Source organism: Gymnogyps californianus, chromosome 27 (assembly GCF_018139145.2).
Source record: "Gymnogyps californianus isolate 813 chromosome 27, ASM1813914v2, whole genome shotgun sequence".
NCBI classification, from domain to species: Eukaryota; Metazoa; Chordata; class Aves; order Accipitriformes; family Cathartidae; genus Gymnogyps; species Gymnogyps californianus.
In genome coordinates, this window is record NC_059497.1 from 3364135 (window position 1) to 3387274 (window position 23140).

At 43.5% G+C, this 23140-nt stretch overlaps 1 protein-coding gene across 1 annotated transcript; it reads right to left on the reverse strand.

Moving 5' to 3' along the window:
• Positions 1 to 1554: 1554 nt before the first annotated feature.
• On the reverse strand, positions 1555 to 22875 carry MDM4 (MDM4 regulator of p53). The gene is made up of 11 exons (XM_050911191.1): positions 22818 to 22875; positions 16072 to 16178; positions 13258 to 13332; positions 11689 to 11822; positions 11179 to 11228; positions 8225 to 8286; positions 7363 to 7459; positions 5809 to 5969; positions 5124 to 5258; positions 4301 to 4381; positions 1555 to 2543 (listed from the first exon to the last, which is right to left on the reverse strand). Exons 2-11 carry the CDS (start codon positions 16144 to 16146, stop codon positions 1989 to 1991), a joined length of 1425 nt encoding a protein of 474 aa, XP_050767148.1. The 5' UTR covers positions 16147 to 16178; positions 22818 to 22875; the 3' UTR covers positions 1555 to 1988.
• Between the last annotated feature and the right edge of the window lie 265 nt (positions 22876 to 23140).

Consider the following 23140-nt stretch of genomic DNA (forward strand, 5'->3'; position numbering starts at 1 on the left):
AACACACCCTGCTGAGCCTGAGACCCTTAAAAGGAAAGAAACTACCTGAAAAGGGAAGAAATTACCTGGCAGGAACTCCCTTCGGTGATTCCAGACAGTAACACCGCTGATCTTAGCATTATTAAAGTGCATCACCAGCAATTTAACAGCCCTTTAGTTAAGGGAGCAATAAATCAGCTTTTCCATGTGGATTGATTCCCATGGCCTTACAGATAGTGCACCAAAATGCCAGACGGTTATCCTCTGATTTTTAAAATACAACTGTAAATAAGAGCCAACAACAATAGTCTAAACTGTAGCCAACACAGAAATAATCACAATACTATGCAAAATATAAAGTGGACCTGACTTTCGGCAGTGATAGGCAGCAATTGCATATAGCACCTACTCCGATATCTTTGCAGGGAAACAACAACTTTGACATCGCAGTTTGCTGGGACCTTCTGCTGGGCAGGTTCTGGGGCGTTCCGCTGCATGCCTGACCTGCCAGGGCTGGACCAGCACAGGAGTGTGGAAAACAAGGGGGAAACAGCCTAGAGAAGCACCAAGGTATGAGCACTGTCTTCTCTGTTTTTGTCTTCAGGTGTACTTCCTAGATTAGAGAGGGAATTATAGAGAAGATGACAAAACAGGGTTTATTTTACACACTGCACTGAATTCAAATGCCTGTACACCTGAAAGGTGAAGGCACTATTGCTACTGCTGCATGATGCAGGCCCTCCAAAGCCCTGGAGAACCGGAAGGTTGAGGAAGATCTGAGCACGCTCTAGGATATGATCTCAGAAAACGGTTAGACGTTTTTAAACGGCAAATTCTAGCTGAGTTTTAACGGCCAATAGAACAACCACACATAGCTCTGAAGGACAACGTAAATGCTGCAGACAGATTTGAAGTGTTAAATCACAGGGAAAGAAAACCAGTGGAGAAAATTAAAAAAACTAACACCAAGCATAGCCCATAGACTAACCAGCTGCAATCGGTGCTTTACAGGAATGATTTTTTTTCCCCCAAAGGCTCATATCCTGTCTTTAAAGCCACATCGCACTCTAAAGTGAGCGTCTTGTATCTAGACTGGCCTGATGAGATGAGGCAGGTAGAAGCTGCAATGGTGCTGTAAGCAGAGAGCTATGAGAACAGCCCAAAACATGCACAGAGCTGTTATAATTTAATCCAGCTGGCAGACCAGATTCTGAGCTAACGTTGGACAGGCTTCAACAAAGCTATGCAAGATGACATAGAACTGTATTTAAATGAAAAAAAGAATCAATAGAAATTAAAAGATCCAATAACAAAGCAAAGTATAACACCCTATTCTTTTGCCATGTGACCTGAGATAGCTACGGATTAAAAGTTCGGGAAGACTAATTTCAAGTCTGGGAGCAAGAGCACCGTCACCTTATCTAACAAACCTACATTAAACAAACAAACAAACAAACAAAGAGAAACCAGGTTATTTACTTGTCACTGCCCTCAGGAGAACTGATTCTTGGAGAAATGGCTTATCTAAATTGCAAACACCTTGGTCTACCCTCCCCTCCCACCCTCTTTCCCACCTCTGTATATATCTATCTCAGATGCAGACTTCCCCCTTAGAAGGCATTGCACAGGGTTTGACTTACTGGAGAACAACACTCCAACAGCCAAAGTTATAACTCTTTCCAAAACTTGTTTTCTTCAAGGACCAGTTGTCAGAACAGAGAATCCTAGTGACACCACTGGGCTCAAATTAGAAGATTTAGACAATTTCAAAGCTAGGGCATTGATACCAACGTGCCAGTCACTCCCTGCGCCCTACAGGCTTTAATTCACATGGACATCGAAAAATGGATGCCGCTTCATTTAATGCAGAGGCTTCCTCAGGGTTCTTGGTCAGATCTGAATCTTAATGCTCTTTGGTATTCACTGGCCGACTTCTGAAGTTAGAGTTTGTGCGAGTGCAAGAAAACCTGTGCGCTATCTTTTGGTGGAGAAGGCCTGAACTGGCACAACTACCCCATAAAGATCCTGATCACCATCTCGATCTCTTTCCTGCACACTGGGCAGGGTGATCTCTTTTTCTTCAGCATCTTTGCACACTTGAAACAGGCCACAAGGTGAGCAGTCCTTCCATGGACAATATTCCCATCCCGTGGTCTGTGATGGCATAAGAAGCAAGGATTCAGTAATTTTTTTATACTCTCTAAAGACTGTATTTCTTCCTCCTTTTTATGCTCAGTGAAATGCAACAGAGACTCCTTGCCTTCACATTCTCGTGCCAAATCCAAAGACTCAATAGAGCTGCAGGGATCTACACGTGATTTGTTTTCTACCATGTACAGGTCTTTGGGTTGGCCAACTGGAGCAGAAATAGTCCTTCGGCAGTCCGGGACATCTATCCCTTCACCATCATTTTTGTTTTGCATAGCATCAATGTTGGACAGAGAAAGAGAATGAGCCAGTTTGGGACAATCTGAGTACCAGTCTTTCCGTAATGCCCAGCAGCGGTAACAGTACCGTTTGCCTGGAGAGTTAAATTTCTTGCACTTGGTGCACTGCCAGCAGTCCTGAGGAATGATTGAGGCAGACAAAAACAGCAGCAAGTTAGTGTATTCTTGCATACGAGTCGTTTCCTCTACATAGGAAAAGCAGCAAAGAAGCTTCATCAAAAAAGGACATTTATTACCGAGTATAAGCTTGCGAATGCATGATTGCTAGTTTGATTATCAGCACCTCAGAAAGCCTAAAGAGAATTTGACTACCCCTGTGCATTCTACAGATGCAGATCTCTTAAGCATTAAAATTTGTCCTTCCTTCCTCCCAGTCTTCAGCACTCTGGAAGAATACAATGTTCTCAAGCTGTGCAGTTTATTGAATTTTCAGTATCTCACTCTAAATTCAAGGGTAGAGCTCCTGGAATCAGTCAGGAATATATTTCCCAGACTCACTAATCACTTAGCATCTGTTGAATCTGCACAACTAATAGCAGCTTACTTGATTACCCCACATAGCAAGGGCAAGAGCTGCTCAAGTTCAGAGCTATGATTCAGCTGTCCAATGCCAGGGACATCCTAATTTGTCAAGCATCCACAGTCTAGAAAATTATGCTAAAAAATTTTGGTGCCATCAGCTGCAAAGAGTATCATGATACACTTTTGCTGACTTACAACAAAACCTCAAAAGGCAGCCTGCAGGACTGGGAGAAAAAAAAGACAGATGAAAGAACACAGATTTGATGTCCCTCAATATCTATCATGAGGGAATTCAGAAGAGGAATGGGGTAGTGGGGAGGGGTGACAACCCAGTAATTACTGCTTATTCTCTCTTTCCACTTTGTTTTTTCATTTAAACAGGGAAGAGAGCTGTGGTCTGTCCTCAGAGAGGCACTGCAAGGGCAAAGACATTACACCAGCAGGTAGGCAGGCTCTCTTCCTGACAAAGGCCATATAAGTATCTCAGAAAAATGGGGTGAGATCGGAAGTGGATTCTCTTCTCATCCCAGAGACTACTACAAAACAAGTGACAGCTTCAGAGCTGGCCTGGACACCCAGGACTCGTGGAACCCTGATCCTGACACAGAAATTTCCACTAACAAGTTTTTTTTGAGCATGAGCACTTCAGTGATTACAAAGCGCCTACTTTAGATTTCCAAATCTCTGCCAAAGACTATACTCCAGATTTCCTTTCAGAGGACAATACAGAATTAACCTTATTAAAACATGCATGGATATTGTTAACACTAACTTCATGCAGCATTAGACTGACCATGCTGGAAACTGAGGGCTTAATCTTCATTCACTTCCTGGGTATGTGAAGGGACAAGTTAAACCATGAGTAAAAAGCCAGTGGCTGCCCATGCTGACACTACATTACCCTGGCACAAAAGGGACGAACAATGCAGAAACAAGGAGCCTAATCTCCTAGTCAAAAAACCCTCCTAGCTAGAGGATGTATAAATTCTCTCACATTGCCACAAAAAGTGGCCGAAATCACCTAAGTTCCAGGACTGCTCTGCGGCCAGGAGAGACGCTTGGTGTCTTTGGACTGGGTGGGTCAGAGCATTCATGGGCTGCCAGTGCTCAATGCCCATCCAGTTTAGAATTTAACAGAGCCCTATCCAAAACAAACCAGACCAGGTCAAGCCAACTTCTCTACATTCCTTCATGTAGGTTACAAAAAAGCTTTTTTGGCTTGATTTTTTGGCCTTTGAAACCCATACAAGAATCAGCTTCTCCTACCACAACCAGCAGTAGCTGAGTTTTTCCAACTACAGCTAGGATGCAGGACACTCCAAGCAAGGAACGCTGACCTAAAGGATGCCTACCTCAGAAGCAGCTTCTGTATCTGTGTCATCACTTAAGCATTGAGAATCCTCAAAGTCATGCAAACATGCATCCTCGGTCACCTGGAAAGAGTGGAAATGTTGTTAGAGGGACGCAATAATCTCTATTTATGATGTGCCTAGCACTGTACACCAAAACTAAAATGACTATATAATTGCTATGATAATTAAGTCATTTCCATAAGTGAATGAAAAGCCATTTTATGTACTGTATCTATTCCAGAATGTTGATAACTGTTACTGGGCTGGTTTACAGTTGTATTTGCTTGTGGTCAACTCATACCTCTTTCTGATGCACGCAAGAATCACACAAATACAAACACATACACATCTGAGTGGTCCTACTAATTTCCATGGAAGAAATCATGAACTCAGTCCTTTTAATACACATTCGATTAACCACCCGTGACCAGTCTCACTACCACCTCAGCTAGCAGACTCAGGCCAGCCTATGTTACACTGCATGCTAACACAATGCAAACTGAGATTTTCCTCTTCTATTCTTTTCATTTATTAGTCTTGCAGATATTGGCTAGAAATATAGTAAGTTGCTGCTAAAGTTTTAATTAATTTTAAGTTAATTTTGTGCCTGGAAAATATACGCATTTAAACCAAAACCCAAGCAGACTGACTACACGGGAATGGTGACAGCCCCATGTATGGAATGGTGACAGCCTTTTCTAAACACAGTTTAAACTCTGGATGGTTATAGATCTAGCTCCTCCAAAATCAGCACAGCACCATGAGATCAATTAAACAAGGCCAACCTGTGGAACACATGCACTGTGGCTGTTTGAAGAAGTACCTTTTTGTCACCTTCCTTCACTTCCTCGCAGTCAACCGTTTCCACCTTGACTGCAGCACTGCTCTGGTCCGACGGGCATTCGTTGAGGAACCACAAGTCATCAGTAGTATCCGAAACAACGGCCGTGTCTATGTCCTGTTGGAAAAGAAACAGGAGAGACCACTTAGAGCTCAGGTTATCAGCAGCAGGAGTACCAGCACCGCAGCCATCACCACAGCGAATGCCTCTCCCCTTTTCCTCACTAACAGTCTTCTCAGCCCTGGGCAGCTTCTCCAGTCACCCCTGGGAGAGAAAGGGGCTGCTCACTACTCTCACACAGACACCCCTTTTCACAAGCAGCACTACGCTCATTCCCCTTGCTAGCTGGCCACCACGCTACAGCCATCTGCACCGCGCAACGACTTTCAACCCAGAAGAGGGGCAACTCCTGAAATACAACCAAAGCTCTGGAGTGCAGAAGGACCTCCAACGGCTGAACACAGCCTTCAGAGAGCGCCTAGTTTATTTAAGAACACTAAAGGTAACCAACCACCTGATGTGAAAGGCTGGGACAGGAACACACAAGGGAGAGGCTGAAAATCCTGGAGTGGGAAGGGGAAAGAAAGAACAAGAATATTTTATTTACTTGGAACCCAAAAGAGGAGAGGAAGAGAATACAGTGCACCTATTTAAAATGTCTACACACCTGGTTAGTCTGAATATCTGTTGATCCATTACTTCTGGACTTGTAATTGCTTCTGAGGTTGCCTAAAAACCACCATGGAAGACCAGCTACATCCCATTCCTCAAACACTAGGTCCAGTTTAGGCTTCTTGCTTTTAGAGAGGTTTTCTATTAAGTCTTTGTCTGTAAGAGCCAAGTAGAATCTAAGTCATGCCACACCTACATTATTTAAGAGACTAGCAGAGAAAAATTTGGCCCCATCCAATTTTAGAAATCTTTCTTGCTCCTTCTTACAGCCAGTTACTGCTAAGAGCTTTGGGGTTTGTATGAGTGCACAGGGATGTTAGATCTGCCGCACATCTGTACTCGGGTATCCACCCAAGTGAACCTGGCAAAATAGTCACTGCATAGCCGTCAGAGGTCAGAAAAGCATCCCAGTGTTCCAGTGTTCCCAGTGTCCCTATAACGGTACAGGTTCTCTTTAGCTTTACCTTACTTTTAAGACTCAATACAGAAACACAAACACTTCTTTCAGAGCTCTAACCAAGTCAACACTGACTAGATTTCTTGAGTGACTTAAGATGCAGAAAGAACTGGTTTGAATTTAGTTCCAATTTCCAGTGAAGGGAGCTCCTGAATTCCCAAACCGGGCTCAAAACAGGAAGCAGGAAGGTACGAATCCATCCTCCATAACCCCATGCTTCAGCCTCCTTTTTAGCCCGTGCAGTTTAGTCTATGATCCTAAACTCAGCGGTCTGAATTTCAAGATAACCTTGAATCTCTCTCTCTTCAGTGCCAAGAGTTTCAAAGGCACAGACAAGGACTGTTTCAACCTCTTTTGTACACGCAGCCAGGCAAATATCTACCACTCCCATTTGATCTGGAAATACCCACACTTGCAAAGAAGATTTCGTTTTACAAATTAGGTTCCTTGATATGAGAACGACGTGAGAATAGAAAGTAGAAAAACAGGAAAATTGCTTCCATAACATCAGAAATCCATATGAGTGAACCAGCAAGAAATCCCCAGACATTAAAACAAAGGAAATGTCTAAATATGAAGGAACTGTATTACACTTAAGCTGGATAGAAAAAAAATTCCATTGTTATTCAGTTCCCTGATTGGTTTGCAGGTAATGACTGCAGACGGCTCAGGCTGTGTTCTATGTAATCAGAGGAGAGAGTCCCTTGGGAAGATAAATAGATACAAGTATAATTTCAGCATTTAAAATACCCTTCAGCAAGGTCTCTAAGATTTTTCATGGCATTCTTTAGTGATAGATGTGCTTTTGGGGCTTAACCTGCCATTTTATTCAAAGTGTTTGTTTATTTATGAGACCAAATATCCAAGCTAGAAAACAGGTCCATCATAAAATATCTTTGGCAAACATTTGCAGTTCTCTCAATCTTTAGCATAAAACGACGACTTTTAAAGATTATATTCCACAACAGGTTTTTATTAGTCTCCCAACACCCTCCTCCAGCATTTTGCTGATGCAGAGCTCAACGTGTCACACTGGAGAAGGAGCAGAAGAGCTTGTACACATTGTGTTACTGCAGAAAAGCTGGCACTCACCTTCATAGTTCTCACATTTTTGCTCTGAGGTAGACAAAGCAGAAGCATTGCTTTCACCCTCCATGATGCCAGTGTCAGAACCTTCTTGCCGGCTAAACTGCATGAAGGAAGGAAAAAACAGATGTTAGTCCATCAGAGCTTATAGGGACAAGGGGATGTAGCACTTCCATTCCGAGTCACCAGCTGCAGTACAAGACCAAGAAGTTATGAAGAGAAATAAAAGCTTCAGAACAAAAACTACACACTATTAACCTTTAAGAAGGCTAATGCATCTGTAATCAGCACAAACAATATACTTGCAACCTAGGAAAAATCTTAAGATTGGCAAAAGTCCAAAAGTTGCCATCTTTAATGCAGTAATACTGTGATCTTTGTGACTCTCTGGCCCCCAACGTGAACAGACACCTCCCAGATCAGACTACCTTAATCCCAAAATATACCTGGAAACAAGTTTGAATGTGCAAAGATTTTTCCTAGGTTTCAGATTCTGCCTGAAAGCTTCTGAAAACAATCCTACTAAACACAAAACTTCTTCACACGTTTCAGAAAGCTTAATTATTTGGCAATTCCTAATCAGAGAGGGGATGGGAGAGAGTGGGGAAAGACATGAAAATACAGAGCACGCTGGAGGAACTGAGGACTAGAAGTGCTACACCCCAGAGAAACGCGCTCAGAGACTGGTACTCTGTTATGAAGAGAACAGAGAAGGGTCACTCTGTCCCTGCTCTGTGGACTCCAAGAACTTTTCAGGAAGGTGAGGACCTGGCAGCCAAGCAGCACAAAGTTCTGGCAGTCCACCATGCACAGGTACAGAGAAGGGGCACTCTGTACAACAAAAGAAACCACCAGGCAGTGGGTTTACCTTCAGCTGGTCTTGGCTTGGCTTATCGACGCTCTGTTCCTTTGCGAGATTCTGTGCAGCATCTAGATGGCAGGTAAAACAAAAGAAAAAACCTTCCCTGGTAATAACCATTCTCACAACACAGAGGGTCTTCAGCAAGCAACCAACGAGCCAGGCTTGGCAGACCTCTAAGTAACTCTTTAAGAGAAACAGAGCCCTTTCTTCCTTAGGGAGCTAGCCATTTCCTAAAGAGGCATTACTCCAGTATTCCCTAGGCTTTGCTAGGTACATATGGAGGCATTAGCCTATGGAATACAGTCTGTGCCTCCTTGGAGATGAAGCTTGATGAAAACTCACAGCACATAAGAACCTTCTTCCCAATGTGAAAAACTATTCTTTTTCCTACAGGCTGTCCTGCCATCACAAGCTCTAGGTCCTTCACACAAGAGGTCTGCATGGAGGCAGAAACCCAGAGCAATAGCAGAGCGTGGGGACTCTCACCTGAAGGCTGGATCAGATCCATGCTGAAGAAGGTGAACAGAGAAGAGTAATACTTTTATAAATACCTGAGGACACCATCTCTTTCAGCTCAGGCTGAGACAGGAAAACTGCCTTTCTTAAAGGGTGTGGGCATGAAGAACAATGACCAGACTAAAGAAGGGAAAATTCCGTGCACAGCAAGCTCTTTCCTGGGTAACTGTGTACACATCCATAACACAATTTAATCCAGATGATTGTGCCGGCCCCAAGAGTTAATTAAAAGGCCAACCTAAATAGCAAGAACAATCAAATTAACAGAAATCTTTCTACATGAGAGCTGCACTTAGGAAGTCTACCCTTTAAACAGAATGACTTGCTAGAGAAAAAAAGATGCAAGGATGGCTCCTGCTTGCTCCCCTTTCAATTTAGCAGAGAAATTCTCTGCTGAATGCCAGGCAGACATGAACAGTCCCATTCACACCATGAATCATGGCACTGATATGAAGACACTGAAAACTGCTGCTATAGGCAGAAAAGTGGACCACAAAGTGGTCCATAAAACGGACCAAAACACAGGACCACAAAATGACACGGCTCTATCCTGTATTCTTTGCCCTCCATGCATTTGTTCAGCTTTCCTTTCTTCCCTTCCATCACCCTACAGCTTCTGCAGTCACTGATTATTTAATACCTGAAGGAAAACAGAAGCCAATTGGCTCATCCATAATTGCTTTGGCTCTACAGGGGCATTAGAAGAGGTGAAGACTTACCCTTCTAACACTTTATAAATAATGCAAACTAGCCTTAAACACTGTGTGAAAAGACACTCCACTTATTGGAAGGCTTCCTTTTTTGAAGCCAACATATACTATACAAAATGTCCTTAACGTGAGGTATTCCTAAATACACCTCCTGTGAGTCACACTTAGAGTGAAAGCTAGCCAAGTAAGGACACCATCTGATAAAGAGCATTATGTAAAAGCTTAGTCTTTATTATCAAGATGTACTGCAGTCACTTTTCTTTCTACAAGTGTACTTAAAAGAAGTAGCCAAGATAACCTGCAAAATGATGTGCTGATGAGCACTGATTTGGCTAATGAATACAAGCAGCTATTACAAAACATGAAACATGAAGACCTCTTTAAGCCCTATGGCACTTCTAGTTATTCCTATGTTGCGATGAAGGAAAAACAATACCTAAAGTCATCCTTCCTATGTATTTGTCAAAGGTCTGGTCTGCCAAGCTTGTTTCGTTTTACAGTCACACACATACACAAGCAGACACGGTGGTATAACTCAGTGATCATCTCCCTAAAGGAACAGTATTTCCTTTGGCAGGTTTAAAAACAGTTACACCATGACTGGACCATACACGCACACCCAACCACATGCACACAGCCACATGCACACACCAAGGAGAAGGGGACAGGGCAGCAGAGGAGAGTGTTTCGCTGGGATCCTTTGCTCTCGACATACACTGCCTATAGGGAAGAGGCCAGGGCATCACCAGCGAGGGAAACGGCACTCACACAGTTATTCTGTAGGTAACGTGTTTAGACGAGAGTCCACTTAGGACGATTCTTCTATATAAATAAAAGAAAGGAGGGGGACCTCAGAGGCTCAAAGCAGACGACTGAGCAGTTTAGGGCCATGTTTTCTCAGTTTCTAAATTTGCACAAGCTTTTATGTACGTGGGCAAAAATAGACTAAGCCCTTATGAAGAACTAAGTCCATATTATCTGCTTAGAGACCCCAGGAAGTACGGCACAAGACTCCACAACTCTCCCGGTGCAGGTCCCTCATGATTTGCACACTTGTAGTTTCATCAGAAGTTTTTTTTCAAATTAAGATTACCAGCTGTACAATGGAAACTGGCTGCAAGGAAGCCATCAGCTGCGATTAATTTAAGAATAAATTTTAATTTATGACTGAAGGACTTTTGATGTAGATAAGATTTGATTTCTCTTATGAGCTGGGAAAGTAACAGTGACCTTTAAAGGTTCGAGCGTTCGATTAAAGTCCAGACCTCTTTGGCTTGCAGAACTAGCCTGGTTTTCCAGCACGCTTATATTGAGTCTCAAGACTATGAAAGTATAAAACGAGGTGAGAGCAAGAAGTCGCAGCATGCTATGAAACTGAGAAAAGACTGAGAAATCAATAATGAGTTGGATGGGATACTTCAGCCACGTTGATTTGTACATCCACAGTATTTAGCTCTGTCAGCGTGCTTCCAGACAGAGTGCATCTGCTGCTCCGAGGTTTGGCCATTGGTTATAGGCAGCCACATTACTCACAAACAGCTAACTGATTTCATATCACAGCTACTGATGGTGGACACACAGAAAAGACACATACTCAAAGAGATTGTCTTGTCAAAGCCTTCATTAGCAGTTTGTTCCAACTTCAGAAACATTTCTCTTTTCTGAATATCATTACTTACCCAAGTTACATCAACACTATATTGAATACACTTGCCCATACTGTGACAAACCTACCTGCCATTGCAGCAGACGTCAGGTTCCGTTTCAACATGTCATAGACTGGGCTGTGGGAAAGAAGGCGACAGTTGAGTATACTCACAAAACCAAACAGCATTACCCTTTTAAACCAGAGACAGAAATTCTCTTGTATTATCCAGAGAGACACTGGAAACTGCTGTGGGGGTTTTTGCCACTCCTAAATGCTTGCTACAGAGAAGTCTAGCTCAGAACTTAACTGAAGGATGCAGATTTTCACTTAAATGTGAGACCAAGGGCCTGAGAAGGTGCAGAAGGAGGGAAAAGATGTCACCTCAAGCAGCTCACTGCCTGGACCATTGAGAACTGGCTCTTCAGAACAAAGGAGCTCAACTCAAGCTTGTCAAATGCATTACCAATAAACCACTGAGCAGAGCACTTGATATTCATGGAGGTTTATGTGACAGTGAACAGAAACAATGACACCAACAGTCTCCTGTCTCAGCAACCTCTATAATACAACATACGTTAAAGGTGACTTTATCCTACCTTGGATCTTTTACAGAGAAGCTCTCCAATCCCAGCAGTTCTCCCAGCTGATCTCCTCCACAATAGACCATGTGTTGCTGTCTTTTGTCATATAGCTGCCTCACCATTATATACTGTCCTAGGTAATGCATAACCTGTGGATACATAACATACCATTAGCCATATCTGCAGGTGAAACCAAACCATCAAAGGCCCAGGGAATTTGCTTTGGTTTATGATACTTGCCTCCTGCTACCCTATACCGTGTGAGTCAAACAGTACCGGCTTTTTATGCACATCTGCAATTCATCAGTGCCTCCCAACCAAGGAAGAGTTATGCTTTACCATATTGCTGTAAGGTTTGTAACTATTAACCCTTGACAAGAAGGAAAATTGAGTCAAAGATGGACAAATAGCAGTCACTCTGCTACCCCATGTTAAAACGAAACACAACATGGGTGAGACCACTTTTATTTGGGCAGTCTCAGTGAGAGCTGCAGATGGGAGACTGCTGCTGTTCGACTCAGAGTAAAGAAGAGAAGAAAATGGGTGCGGAGGAGGCAGAAGGTATCCCCAGTTAAAAGAATAAGCTATTACTAAAGGATGACCACATTTACAGTGCTGTCCCTCAGGACACAGTTTGCAAGATGCAAAAATAAGTGCATTAGTATCACAAAGAAGGATGGAGAGGAAACATCCTCTAAGAGCTAGGGGACACTGTCAGCTACAGTGAGGAATCCAGAGTACAAGACGAGAAAGCAAAGTGCATTAAGCACAATACAGACAGGTTCCACCCCCCATTACCCACCAAAGTGACCCTCCTGAATGACAGTGTCACCAAAAAGTTGCTAACAGTACTTCATTCATTGCAGAAAAAACTGACTTAACTGACTTAAAATGTTAATATATACAAGTAACCTACATTTAATACTCAACTCTCCCCATTTAAACCATTTTTGCAAAAATTTTTAGAAGCTAAATAAGTTATTTAAATGCATAAGTGTTTAAAATAAGTCACAGGGCTCTGCAGGAATATTTGACACATTCATAATGAAAAACCACTGCATCTAATTCTTTGCAGACAGGATACTCTTGTAAATCACAGTCAGTGTCATTTTTTTAATCTTGTACATATATTGCATTGTAATCTCAAAATAAATGAATTCACAGGGTCTCTTAGGTTTAGCTGACAAGCCATTTCAAAGGAAACTTAAAAGAAAAATATCAACTGGAATCCAATTTTTAAGGTTTTCATGCACTGAGCAGAGAGCAAGATTATTGAACAGAATCTCCTACTCTCTCTCAGGAATGTGGCTATCCCATCTCTCCTTTCTCTAGAGGTTTCTGATTTTCCAGGATAAATAATTTTCTCCAATATTTCACACTCCTATTCCAATTCCTCCGGGGGCTCTCAAGACAATTTCTAATCAATCAAATCACAACAGCCCTAGGGGTAAGGTATCCCTATTTTGCAGATAGGGCTTCAAAGTACAGAAAAATTAATAGCCAGTCCCATCCCTTCCCCACAAAGAGCCATCTCCCAAACAACCAGGGACAGGCACAGTTTCAGTGCCTAGAAACTGAGCCCACCTCCTTCAGTGTGAAGGTTTCACCTTGGGCACCTGCAGCCTGCAGAATCTTCAGAAGCGGCAGTTTGGGTCGCACCTAAAACACAAAGCACAGTTTTGCTTGAATGACACGAAGCAGTGCCCTGCTGAAAGAAAGCACGTCACCCTGGCATGCACGCCTGCTTATCACAGCTAACAAACCCAAGTTGCCCAAGTCAACCTATGTAAGACTCACACCAAGCACAGAGCTGACAACCATGGTATGAGTTGGAGGTTGTGGTACACAATTTGGAGGTCGTGGGGAAACACCGCTTGCCTCAGGCTAACCTGCTGAAGGCTGGTATTCTTTTTTACCAGTAATCTGCATGGACAAATGCTTAAAAAGAAGTTAGAAGGACTGGAAATCAGCACAATCATTCTGACTCAAGTGCAAGACAAAAAAAGCCAAGGAATTTGGGCAGGCAGCCCTAACGGCTTTAATCACTCACATTGTCCCATTAACTTTGATGTCATTCATCCTGTGAGGGAAGACTGGAAACTCAGACCCTTGGTATGGAGTCCTAGGCAGTGACTAACCAAATGTACTGAGTCATATATTCAGGAGCAATGATGGTGCATTCAGACTGCCACTTCAAGAGCAGCATGCCTGAATTTTCTCAATTAGTGCACTGAACAAATGGGCCTGCTCTGTACAGACCTTAGGGAGTATGTATTTATTAGGATCCATGAACAGGCACATAATAGTAAGACTGCATTAAACACAAGGTGTGGTTAATTAACACCAAGGATCAGAACCTGTATTTTCTGTGGATCTCAGTCATCAACCAAAATCTTTATTATATAAAATATAAAGCACCCTGGGAACGATGCTACTGCTCCACAACCCCTTTAGGTTTCACCCACACACCCAAGCAGCTTTGAGTAGCAGATGAGAGAGATGCTGCTATATAAAACAGCAGCAAGTTTTAAATAGCTACTTCCCCACTACGTTGCTACTTCATCTATTCCACAAGAATTTCAACAATTCCTAGGAGAGTGCCACTACATGATCTGATGCCTTGCGTCCCCTAAAAACGTCAAAAAGCCCTCACTGTTCTCTGAATGCTACACCACTGTGTACAATATTGTATACTAATGCATGTTTCCCACACTGAATCTCCTCCTCTGTTCTCCTTGTCTATCAGATGCTAATACAGCAAGATATTTCAGTCTGTCACAGGACAGAAAGTCCAGTCCTCAGCACACGATGTTCATTGCTGTTTCCTCTACACTTTGACAAGGCTTATCCTCTCAAGGCATGTCACCTGTGCTAGCTAGTAAGGCCTTCACCTATCAATGCTAGGTGGGTTCATCTGTGTCTCATACCCACCCCTCCTTTCTGCCTATATAAATGCAATTGCAATCTCCCCTTCCTTTCCCAAGGAGCGGAGCCTGCTTGCAGCCCTTCAACACCTCCTCAAGAGACAGCCTGAGCTGCAGCACCATTTGCCTGCACAAGGTAAGGAGAGCAGGTTTTGGTTGCTTGTCATGAATGTGATTTGTCACTCAGCTACCAGACAGTATCTTGGCAAGGTATTTGTTCCACTTTTTTCTAATATTGTAAAAATTCATCTCCTCTATGAATGTGTCTGGTCTGCCTGTTTTCTCATTATTACGTTTGCTAAATGCATTTTCAAGCTCCAACAGAACAGCTTGTGTCCAGCCCCAAGTCTCTTTCTGAAGAACAGCTTTTTCACTAGGAAAAAGCTCAGCACAACTCAAATAAGTGCTTGTATCAGCACATGATTTTTAATAAGATGACATTATGTGTTTGCATTCATTCATTTCTCTAATGACCACTCTCAAATGGATTTTGAAATAACTTCTTATACATCTCTTTCTGATTAAAGAAGCAACCTAGTTAGCTTGATCATTTTAAAATGGGCCCTCAGATACTACAGTACAGCCAAAATGGAAGTGTTTATTCCACACTGCCTAGGATACTGAGTGTTGACAATCAATATTTTGCTACTAATATCAGAGCCTATTTACTTATTTTTTCATGCAGAGTGAATTGAATAAATAAGCATATACATCAATTCTGCACAAGACTTGGCTACATTTCAAAGCTTCTAAATTAAGCCTCAAATGGGAGGCTCTCTCAACTTCCCATCAGCTTATTTCTACTCCTGCCACATCCCCTCATATTGTGGAGATGCTTTTTAGAATGAATTGGCTCTGGAAGGTTGGATGCCTGTCTTGGAGAAACCTTTCTGATTTTTAGACCAGATTTTTACTGTTATTGTTTGCAAACTTCTCTTCTCTGACTGGCTGTCAATGTGGTATTGAGCCATACTCAAACCACACACCTGCCATGTTGGCCTTGGCTCGCAGCTACAGCTACCTCTTGTTCCAGGGACACTCTAGGAATAGTCGATAACAGGAGTACTACATGTTCAACACTTACCTACTCTAAAAAAGGCATGGAGATGCATTACTGACTAGACAAAGTTCAGCACACAAGGTTACAAAGCTCCAATACAACTGTCACAAAGAGTCTAGCACTAGGAGGAGTGCTGTATGTGGAATACTTCAAGTACAGGTCCAGCACAAAAATATGCATTATACAATTTCTTGTATGGCCAGTTTTAACTGCTTTTTCCCCTCCTCCCCCTTTAAAATGTTCATAAATCATTGATCTGATAGTGAAAGCTAACAGAACTCCTCAGGATAAAAGCCCTACTCCATTAGGCTAAATTCGTCTTACTTCAATGTACTGGGAGAGCTTTGATTTGATGGAAGAAATCACTGCTTTAGTGAGGAGGAAGCAGTGAAGATAAGTGGGAGAGATAATTACCTGATTAACTTGTCCCAGTGTGATTCTGCAGGCATTCTCAGCTGCTGGATGCTGGGCAGAGCTTGAAGATGTCATTGTGGCAGTGATTAGCTGTTTATAGCACAAACCTATAAATGAGAAGGTTCATGTACCAGTTAAGCTGAGAAACCTGGTCTTGAGTTTAACCACTTCCACTTCTTAGAAGCTCCAGGAAACTAGTGTTTAAAATTAGATATGCATGCATATCTAATGCATGTGGCTGCTGTATAATGCTAATGTTACTGTGCCCCTCACCTGCTCTGTCCAAACTGATCTGTTTTGTCCTACCCAAGCTGCATCCAGTGCATCCCAGTGCCTGACAAACAGCCATGTGAGAACAACTGGGACAGATCTGCTGTGGCACTGAGGATGCTTTGACTCTGCCTGTCCCTAGGAGTGGCACAACATGGTGAGGAACTTGGGGACCTTGCCAGCTCAAGGGAATTGCCAGTCTCTATCAGGCCATTGGCAAACTCTTAACATGGTGAAGTCCTTGAGTCAAAGGTGGGGAAATAGAAGCTGAGTCACAATCAACCACAATGGAAATCATCACAAGACAGAAACCCCCTGACTGCCCAAAAGGAGGAGTAGTCAGTGCTGATGGCAATGATTAACACATTCCCCACCTGCTTTTCCAAGAGCTGAAAACCTGCTAAAGCTGCTGCAGCCTTCATCCCAAATGACTAGATGCAGGCTACAAATTAACAGTTTTAACAGCATTACTAAGTGAGCAGGTGAAATGCTCCTTTCCTGGAAAGGAACAAAAGGGGAAGTCCTGCAGCTATTCGAATTTGTCAAGCCCTTTCAGTATCCACCCAAAAAGCACAGCTTCATATGCAGAATGATCTGTAATGACTCATGTTCACAGCACAATCCAGTTTAACCTACCCCACACAACAGGTTTGAAAACTTCTTTATATTTAAAGAGAAAGGATGGTGTAAATTAACTAGCCACTGAAAAAAAGTAACTTGAACCTGCTGGAGAAGGAACTTAAGTCTTGACCTCTTAGTCTCAGCACTAAAGCTCAGACCAATATACCTGTAAAATTGTTGTGTGTCCCTGGATCTAGTTACAATGAAATCTCCATTTCAATGTGAATCTGGTTGCACTTCTGCAGGCAACACCGAAACAAGCCCTGCAACTGCCGTTTTGGTAAACTTAAGGCTAGAGCATGAGATGAACTAAGAAGACTGGCTCCTGAATTTGCCTACAGAGATGCAACTTTGGGGAAGTTTTTACTGTGTGGAATCTGGAAGAAGTGTCAGCTTTTAACCTGTGCAGCAGTTTAAATTAGATTTGAAAATGTGAAGCCAAAAACTTTCAAAGCAATATCTAAATTGTCTTTCACAGAATTTTCCAGATATAGTAAATGATTTTGTTATTACTACATCAGTTACAAAGAATGATTTTGTTATTACTACATCAGTTACAAAGAATGTGAGCCAGTATGATTACCTACATTAAAAAGTGAATACTGGCAACATAACCAGACTTAATGCCTGAGGAATGTAACCAAACATTTTAGATGTAGACAAAACAGGCTGAACATCTATCTAGCAGGCAGTGCAGAAACCTCAGCAACGACAAAAATCTGAGCTTCAGCACCAATTCAAGTTACTGACCACTGATAACCATTCAACCCCTATCCCTCCCCTGCCCCATCTAATAAAAGGGACTTATGATGACTTTGTTAGAGGCTTCTGATAGTTCTTACAGCATTACATTTCTTTGAAGTAAGGCACTATCAGGAATAAAATCATTCCCAAAGATCAAACATACCTCTAAATATTTAGGAAAGCTTGATTAAAACATAGCTAATGTTCAGGTCTGGTAAATAACATTGACAGTGACCAGATCTAGGTAGTAACTCAAAATAAGTGACTTACAACAGCTAAAACCACTTCCATGTTATCAGTGTCTTAAATTTTAACTAAGGTTTCTAATTGATAATGCCAAAAGCATTGCAACACAAGCTGCCCACAGTATCCTTTACGCTGTACAAGCCGAGCTGTACTTTGTACTAGCTGCAGACAAACTTACCAACCTTGAACTTCTCTGCTATAAGGAGTATTGCTAGGATGGGCCAGCTGCTGCCGCCTCAGTTTCCCAAGCGGTCCCTTTGCTCCTGCCAAGAAGAGTCTGCGGGTCCTTGTGCAGGAGAGCAACTCCAGCAGCCCTGGAGGGTGCTCAGTGAAGCCTCCCCAGGAGCTCTGCCACGCCTGGCTGGGCTCCCGGTCCTGCTGATGCTCTGAGCTCTGAGTTGCTCTTTCAAAAACTGCTCCTGCCTCCAACTCTTTTAGTCAGGAGAGGGAGTCACCAAGAACATCAGCTTCTGATAAGAGCTTGAGTTGGTGTGAAAAACAGACAAAATGGGAGAAAGCAGGGTATTTCCTCTCCACCCTGCATTCCCGGAAAGGGACTCTGCTACCCCTGGGTTAAGAGACTCAACTGAAGATCACTTTAACTGTTTCAATACGGGTTTTATTAGAGAACGGCAGGCAAGTTAGTGCCTTGCCTCCAGTCTTTACAGATAAACTGTACTTTTAGTAAGTTTGATTCTTCGTAATACTAACTTCCTTTAATCAGAAATTAATCTCGGGATTACTGAATGCTATCTTCCCAAGCATGCAAGCTCTAAAATATGTCTGGACTGCAGATACCCACAAGATTTACGGAGGCAGCCACCAGTCATTGTCCTGCCGAGACAGAAAATCTCACCTACGTTACCACCCTCTGTACATAGGCTAGCCAGAAACACAAATGGTGGAAATTCCTAGAGAACTGAGAAGCTTCTTGCTCAGTGAGCCCTACTTAACTTTCCCCTGCAACTCTATTTTCCCACTTATTTTATGCCAAATATTTTACCCCGCAACCCTGGAAGCATCTAAACTAATTCGCAGCCAACTGAACGAAGCACCAGTGAACTTACTGCTGTTCCCCTCTATAGCTTTGGAGCTGCATATATAAGAAAATGACACTGGACCACAGTAATGATTCGGAGGAAACCATGAATCACAAAGGAGTCATGAACTAACCATTTTTTTCCCATTTGAACACTTTATATGGTCATGTACACTACAGGAACAAGTTGTCTGGCTGTTTTGTGAGTAAAAGTTCCTTCTCTTAAGACATCAAAACCCCACTAGACCACAGCTTTTGATGCTTGCAGAAGGAAAGACTTGAGACAAAAGATCTTAACAGACCCAGAAGAGAGGGCAAGCATAGGGTGCATGGACTTTTCTTGACAGCAGTGTTTGAAAAGCTGAAGCTAAACTTCTAATTCAAGTTCATTTTGTGGTTTAAAGTCCCCTTTTAAGTAAAGAATACAGTTTCTACCTTCTGTGCAAACTGAAAACACAGCAGGGAGCGTAAACTAGACATTACTGTTCAGTGTACCTGTGGACTCTGTAATGGCTCACTTCAACAGTGGGTTGAGGTTTGACACTTAAGTCTTGTCCTCAGTTAGCATCATCCTTTTTCATGCTTTCAAATAAAGCAAAATTTCTACTGAAAACAAACTTGCAGTTGCATGTACAGTATCACGTAGAGAGTAGCCCTGGAGGGGAGGCTTTAAACAAGTACTAATCTGACAACTGAGTCGGAGCTAATTAGGTTTGTCCCTATCGGTGTGAATCCCTGTGAGTTTTCATGCCTGCAAGTCCTTCTGCCCACCTATCTCACCTGGCTTGTGACAGAAACACCATCACTCCTCGCTGTAAACCATGCCTTACTACAGCCTTAGCTCCATCAATGCTGTCACAGTGCTTCTACCTTTCTCTGGGCCATACATTTCACCTGATCACATCACTCTGTTCCCAACAAGTCCATACGTGTCCTTTGAGAGCTGCACAATGCCAGCCAAGGAAATGTCAAAGCTGCCCTTCCACTGCCACCTCCCAACAAGTGCTGCCTTGTCATGATTTTACTCCGTGAGACCTTGCAAGTGCTGGCTGGTTATCTGGGGGCTTCTGGGTGGGAACTGGCAGCAGGAGGAGAGAAAACTGGGCTGTGAATTACATGATCTAACAGATTTCACACTTTATAGACTGCTTCACTTCAATTTTTGCTGTCCTGTGCTCAGATTTGTTCCTTTGATATTGACTTGGCATTCAATCAGGAAAAAGATCCTCTGCTAGGAAAAGTATCCAGAGAAAAGCCCAGTTTCACTATGGAGAAGTCCTTTAATGCATTACTTATGGCAACAAAAGGCAGGGCTACTATTTTTAATATTTAGCTGAAACACTGATTTTAAAGAGTTCCTTTTTGGCAACTGCTCTGGAGTAAAATCCAGATCTTCTAACACAAAACCCATTTTAATTCTGAATTTCACCTGACATAAGTTTCGTTGCTGACATGATACATCTGCCACAAATTGTGTGCTGCTCCCCAAAGGTCTGCCAATAATGCACCAAAATTAGCCAACCTTTGATAAATGTTAGTAGTTAACAAATACAAATGTTATGCAACACTCTTTTTATTGCAAAACGTGTCAAGTAGGAGGAAAAACAAAACTGATCATTTCAATTTAAAAAAGGCACACTGGCAAATTGCTCTGCACATCTCCCTAAATCAGCTGCTGCTGACAATGTTTGTTGCTGATGATGTCTGGAATGGGGCAGCACTTCCACCTCACCGTGCACACCCTTGTTTCCATTTACCTCTATTTTCACAGATGAAATTGGCCTTTTCTTGGGGTTGCTTTTCCCAATAGCAGATACTTCCTTAAGGGAATGTCAAATCAATATCACTGTTTTAACGCATTCAACCATGAAGCAAGAAGTAGTTAGATCATCGAAACAAGCTTCTTCACCAGGTAACGGCCATATAATACCCTGAAGTGACTATGCTGACTGTTCCTGTCACAGAAATCTACAGCTTAGCTGTAGACTTCTTTCTCTTCAGTGTTGAGCCAAGTACTTTAGAACTTATGAGTCAAACTGAAGCTAATAATCACCTATTTTTTGCAGCAGTGAAAAATGAGAAAAGCCCTTATTTTAATCACATCTTCAGCAGGACTAGCTGCGTGATGTTTCACTTACGAGTCTGCGTATTGCTGAACATCTAGGTGCTTTTGCTCTACTCCTAACGGAGTTGCTAAATATACAGGCATTCACTCAAAGTCCTGTTACGTGTCTGTCTGCCACACACAGTCCACAGTACACTTCCGAAGAAGCAGGCACTTGGGATATGAAATTTAACGCTTTTTGATCAGTACGTTTCCCCATGCAGTCTCCTAGCAATGGGTGTAACGCAGGGCAGTGCTTGGCACCTGACTTACCCGGCAGAAAGAGTTGACGCTGTCCTGCTTGGAGCAGGGCCACCTACGCTGGCAATGCAGGAACTTGGAGCTGCTGGAGAGCATTAAATGAACAGATGCCAGAGCAGAAACAAGTCTGAGTTCTTATAACGGCACTGTGTTCATATTTCAGTGGCCCTTTCAATCTCACTTGTTATCTTCTCTAAAAGTTCATAATTTGCATCTATTCAACTCTGCCTCTGTCAAATTTAAGTCTTGGATAGTTGTAGGTTTATTTCAGCTCTTTTTAACCCAGTGAGCGTTACAGCCCTAAATTCTGCACTACCTCAGACAGGATGTGTCAGAAGTGATCAGCCTAGAAACGAGGGATCATCTTTTAAAGTCCATCTGTTTAATAGCATGAAACATTACACATCTGATCTTTGAGTTATTAATCCCCCCCTGAAAATACTTCCTTGTTGTTAATACTGCACTTAGCAGAGCAGCTACTTCCAACCGTTAAACTGCACAGCGTCTGGCAGTGTTTTGCCCTGGAAAAGCATGGCAGAGTTTAAGGTTAAAATCACGGTGTGAAAGATGACACATGGCCACAGAGAGTCCCAGTCCACTCTCTGCTGTAGTCAGGTCGTATCGTATTTCTCTGAAACTTTCACTCTAAATGCTGCCAAAGTTATCAATGCTGCAGATAACCATGAGGAATGCAAAAGATCAGAAAGCAAAAGGTGTGCTCTGGAAAAGATGCAGTAATGCAGAAACACTTGTCGCATCTCCTTTTATTACTGGAGCAGATGGTATAAGCATCAGCTACTTTGCAGTTGCAACCCATAAGTTGTCAGACAACAGTAAGATGTCCTTAAAAGCGTTCAGCAGGAAATATAATTAGAATAATACCTGAAGTTTGGAAGCATATTTCTGAATGGCAGTGGCACAGCTCTCAGAGCATGACTTCGTGAAGACAGAGCCCTTGCTGTGCTTCCAGCACGATTAAGCGAATGGTGCACAGCGCTGCTGTAGGCAGCGGGACGATGCTACCCAAACACCGTTTTTTCAGTCAAACGGGAAGGTTTGGATCTTGGTTTTGACACTTGATCTTATTTTTATTTTTTCCCTGCCCACGAAGATAATTCTCAAGCAGAAATGCTTTCAAGGTAAGACACAGTAAGTGTTCCTCTGGCTGGAAATGCACACGCACAACCCCTCGGTGTCAGAACCCAGGTGCGAGGCTCCCGCTCCCCCGGGCCCCTTCCCACCGGCACCGCGGGCCCAGCCGCGCACCGCTCCCGCGGGAGGGGGGCACCTTCCTGCCGAACCCCCCAGCCCTGCGCCCCCGGCACCTCCGGATCCCCCACCGCACCTCGCTCTTGGCTCTTCAGCCGCCTTCACCCCGGCCCCCGCCGCCCTCCCCCGGCCCGGCCTCCTCGGCACCGGAGCACTGCGCCCCCGAGCTCCGGCCTCCCGCGGCGGGCTCACCCTATAGTTGCTCCATGGGGCCGGGGTCGAGGGGGTGGGGGGACGGGACCCCTACACCCCCCGAGCGCTCCTCTCCACCATCTTAGCGGGGCTCCGGGACGCCACTTCCCTTCGCAAGCAACATGGCTGCGCGGGCGCTTCCGCCGGGGCGCCCGGTCCGGCGGGGCCGCGCCATAGAGCACCCCGGAAGCTGCTCCTAGAGAGGACGAAATCCCCGCGCAGGGAGCGCGCCCGCCCCTCTGCGGTGGAGGACCGAGCTGTAGGACGGAGCACGTGTCCCCCCAGCCCCATGCAAGCCCCCCCCCCGCCCAGCCCGGTGCAAG

Excerpts from the sequence above, each read along its gene's own strand:
- MDM4 (XM_050911191.1), bottom strand. The coding sequence starts at position 16,146 with ATGACATCTTCAAGCTCTGCCCAGCATCCAGCAGCTGAGAATGCCTGC. Across the intron at positions 8,287-11,178 it reads GACGTCTGCTGCAATGGCAG|ATGCTGCACAGAATCTCGCA; the intron begins GTAGGTTTGTCA and ends CCTGCCATCTAG. Across the intron at positions 5,259-5,808 it reads CAGATATTCAGACTAACCAG|GACATAGACACGGCCGTTGT; the intron begins GTGTGTAGACAT and ends CTTTTCCAACAG.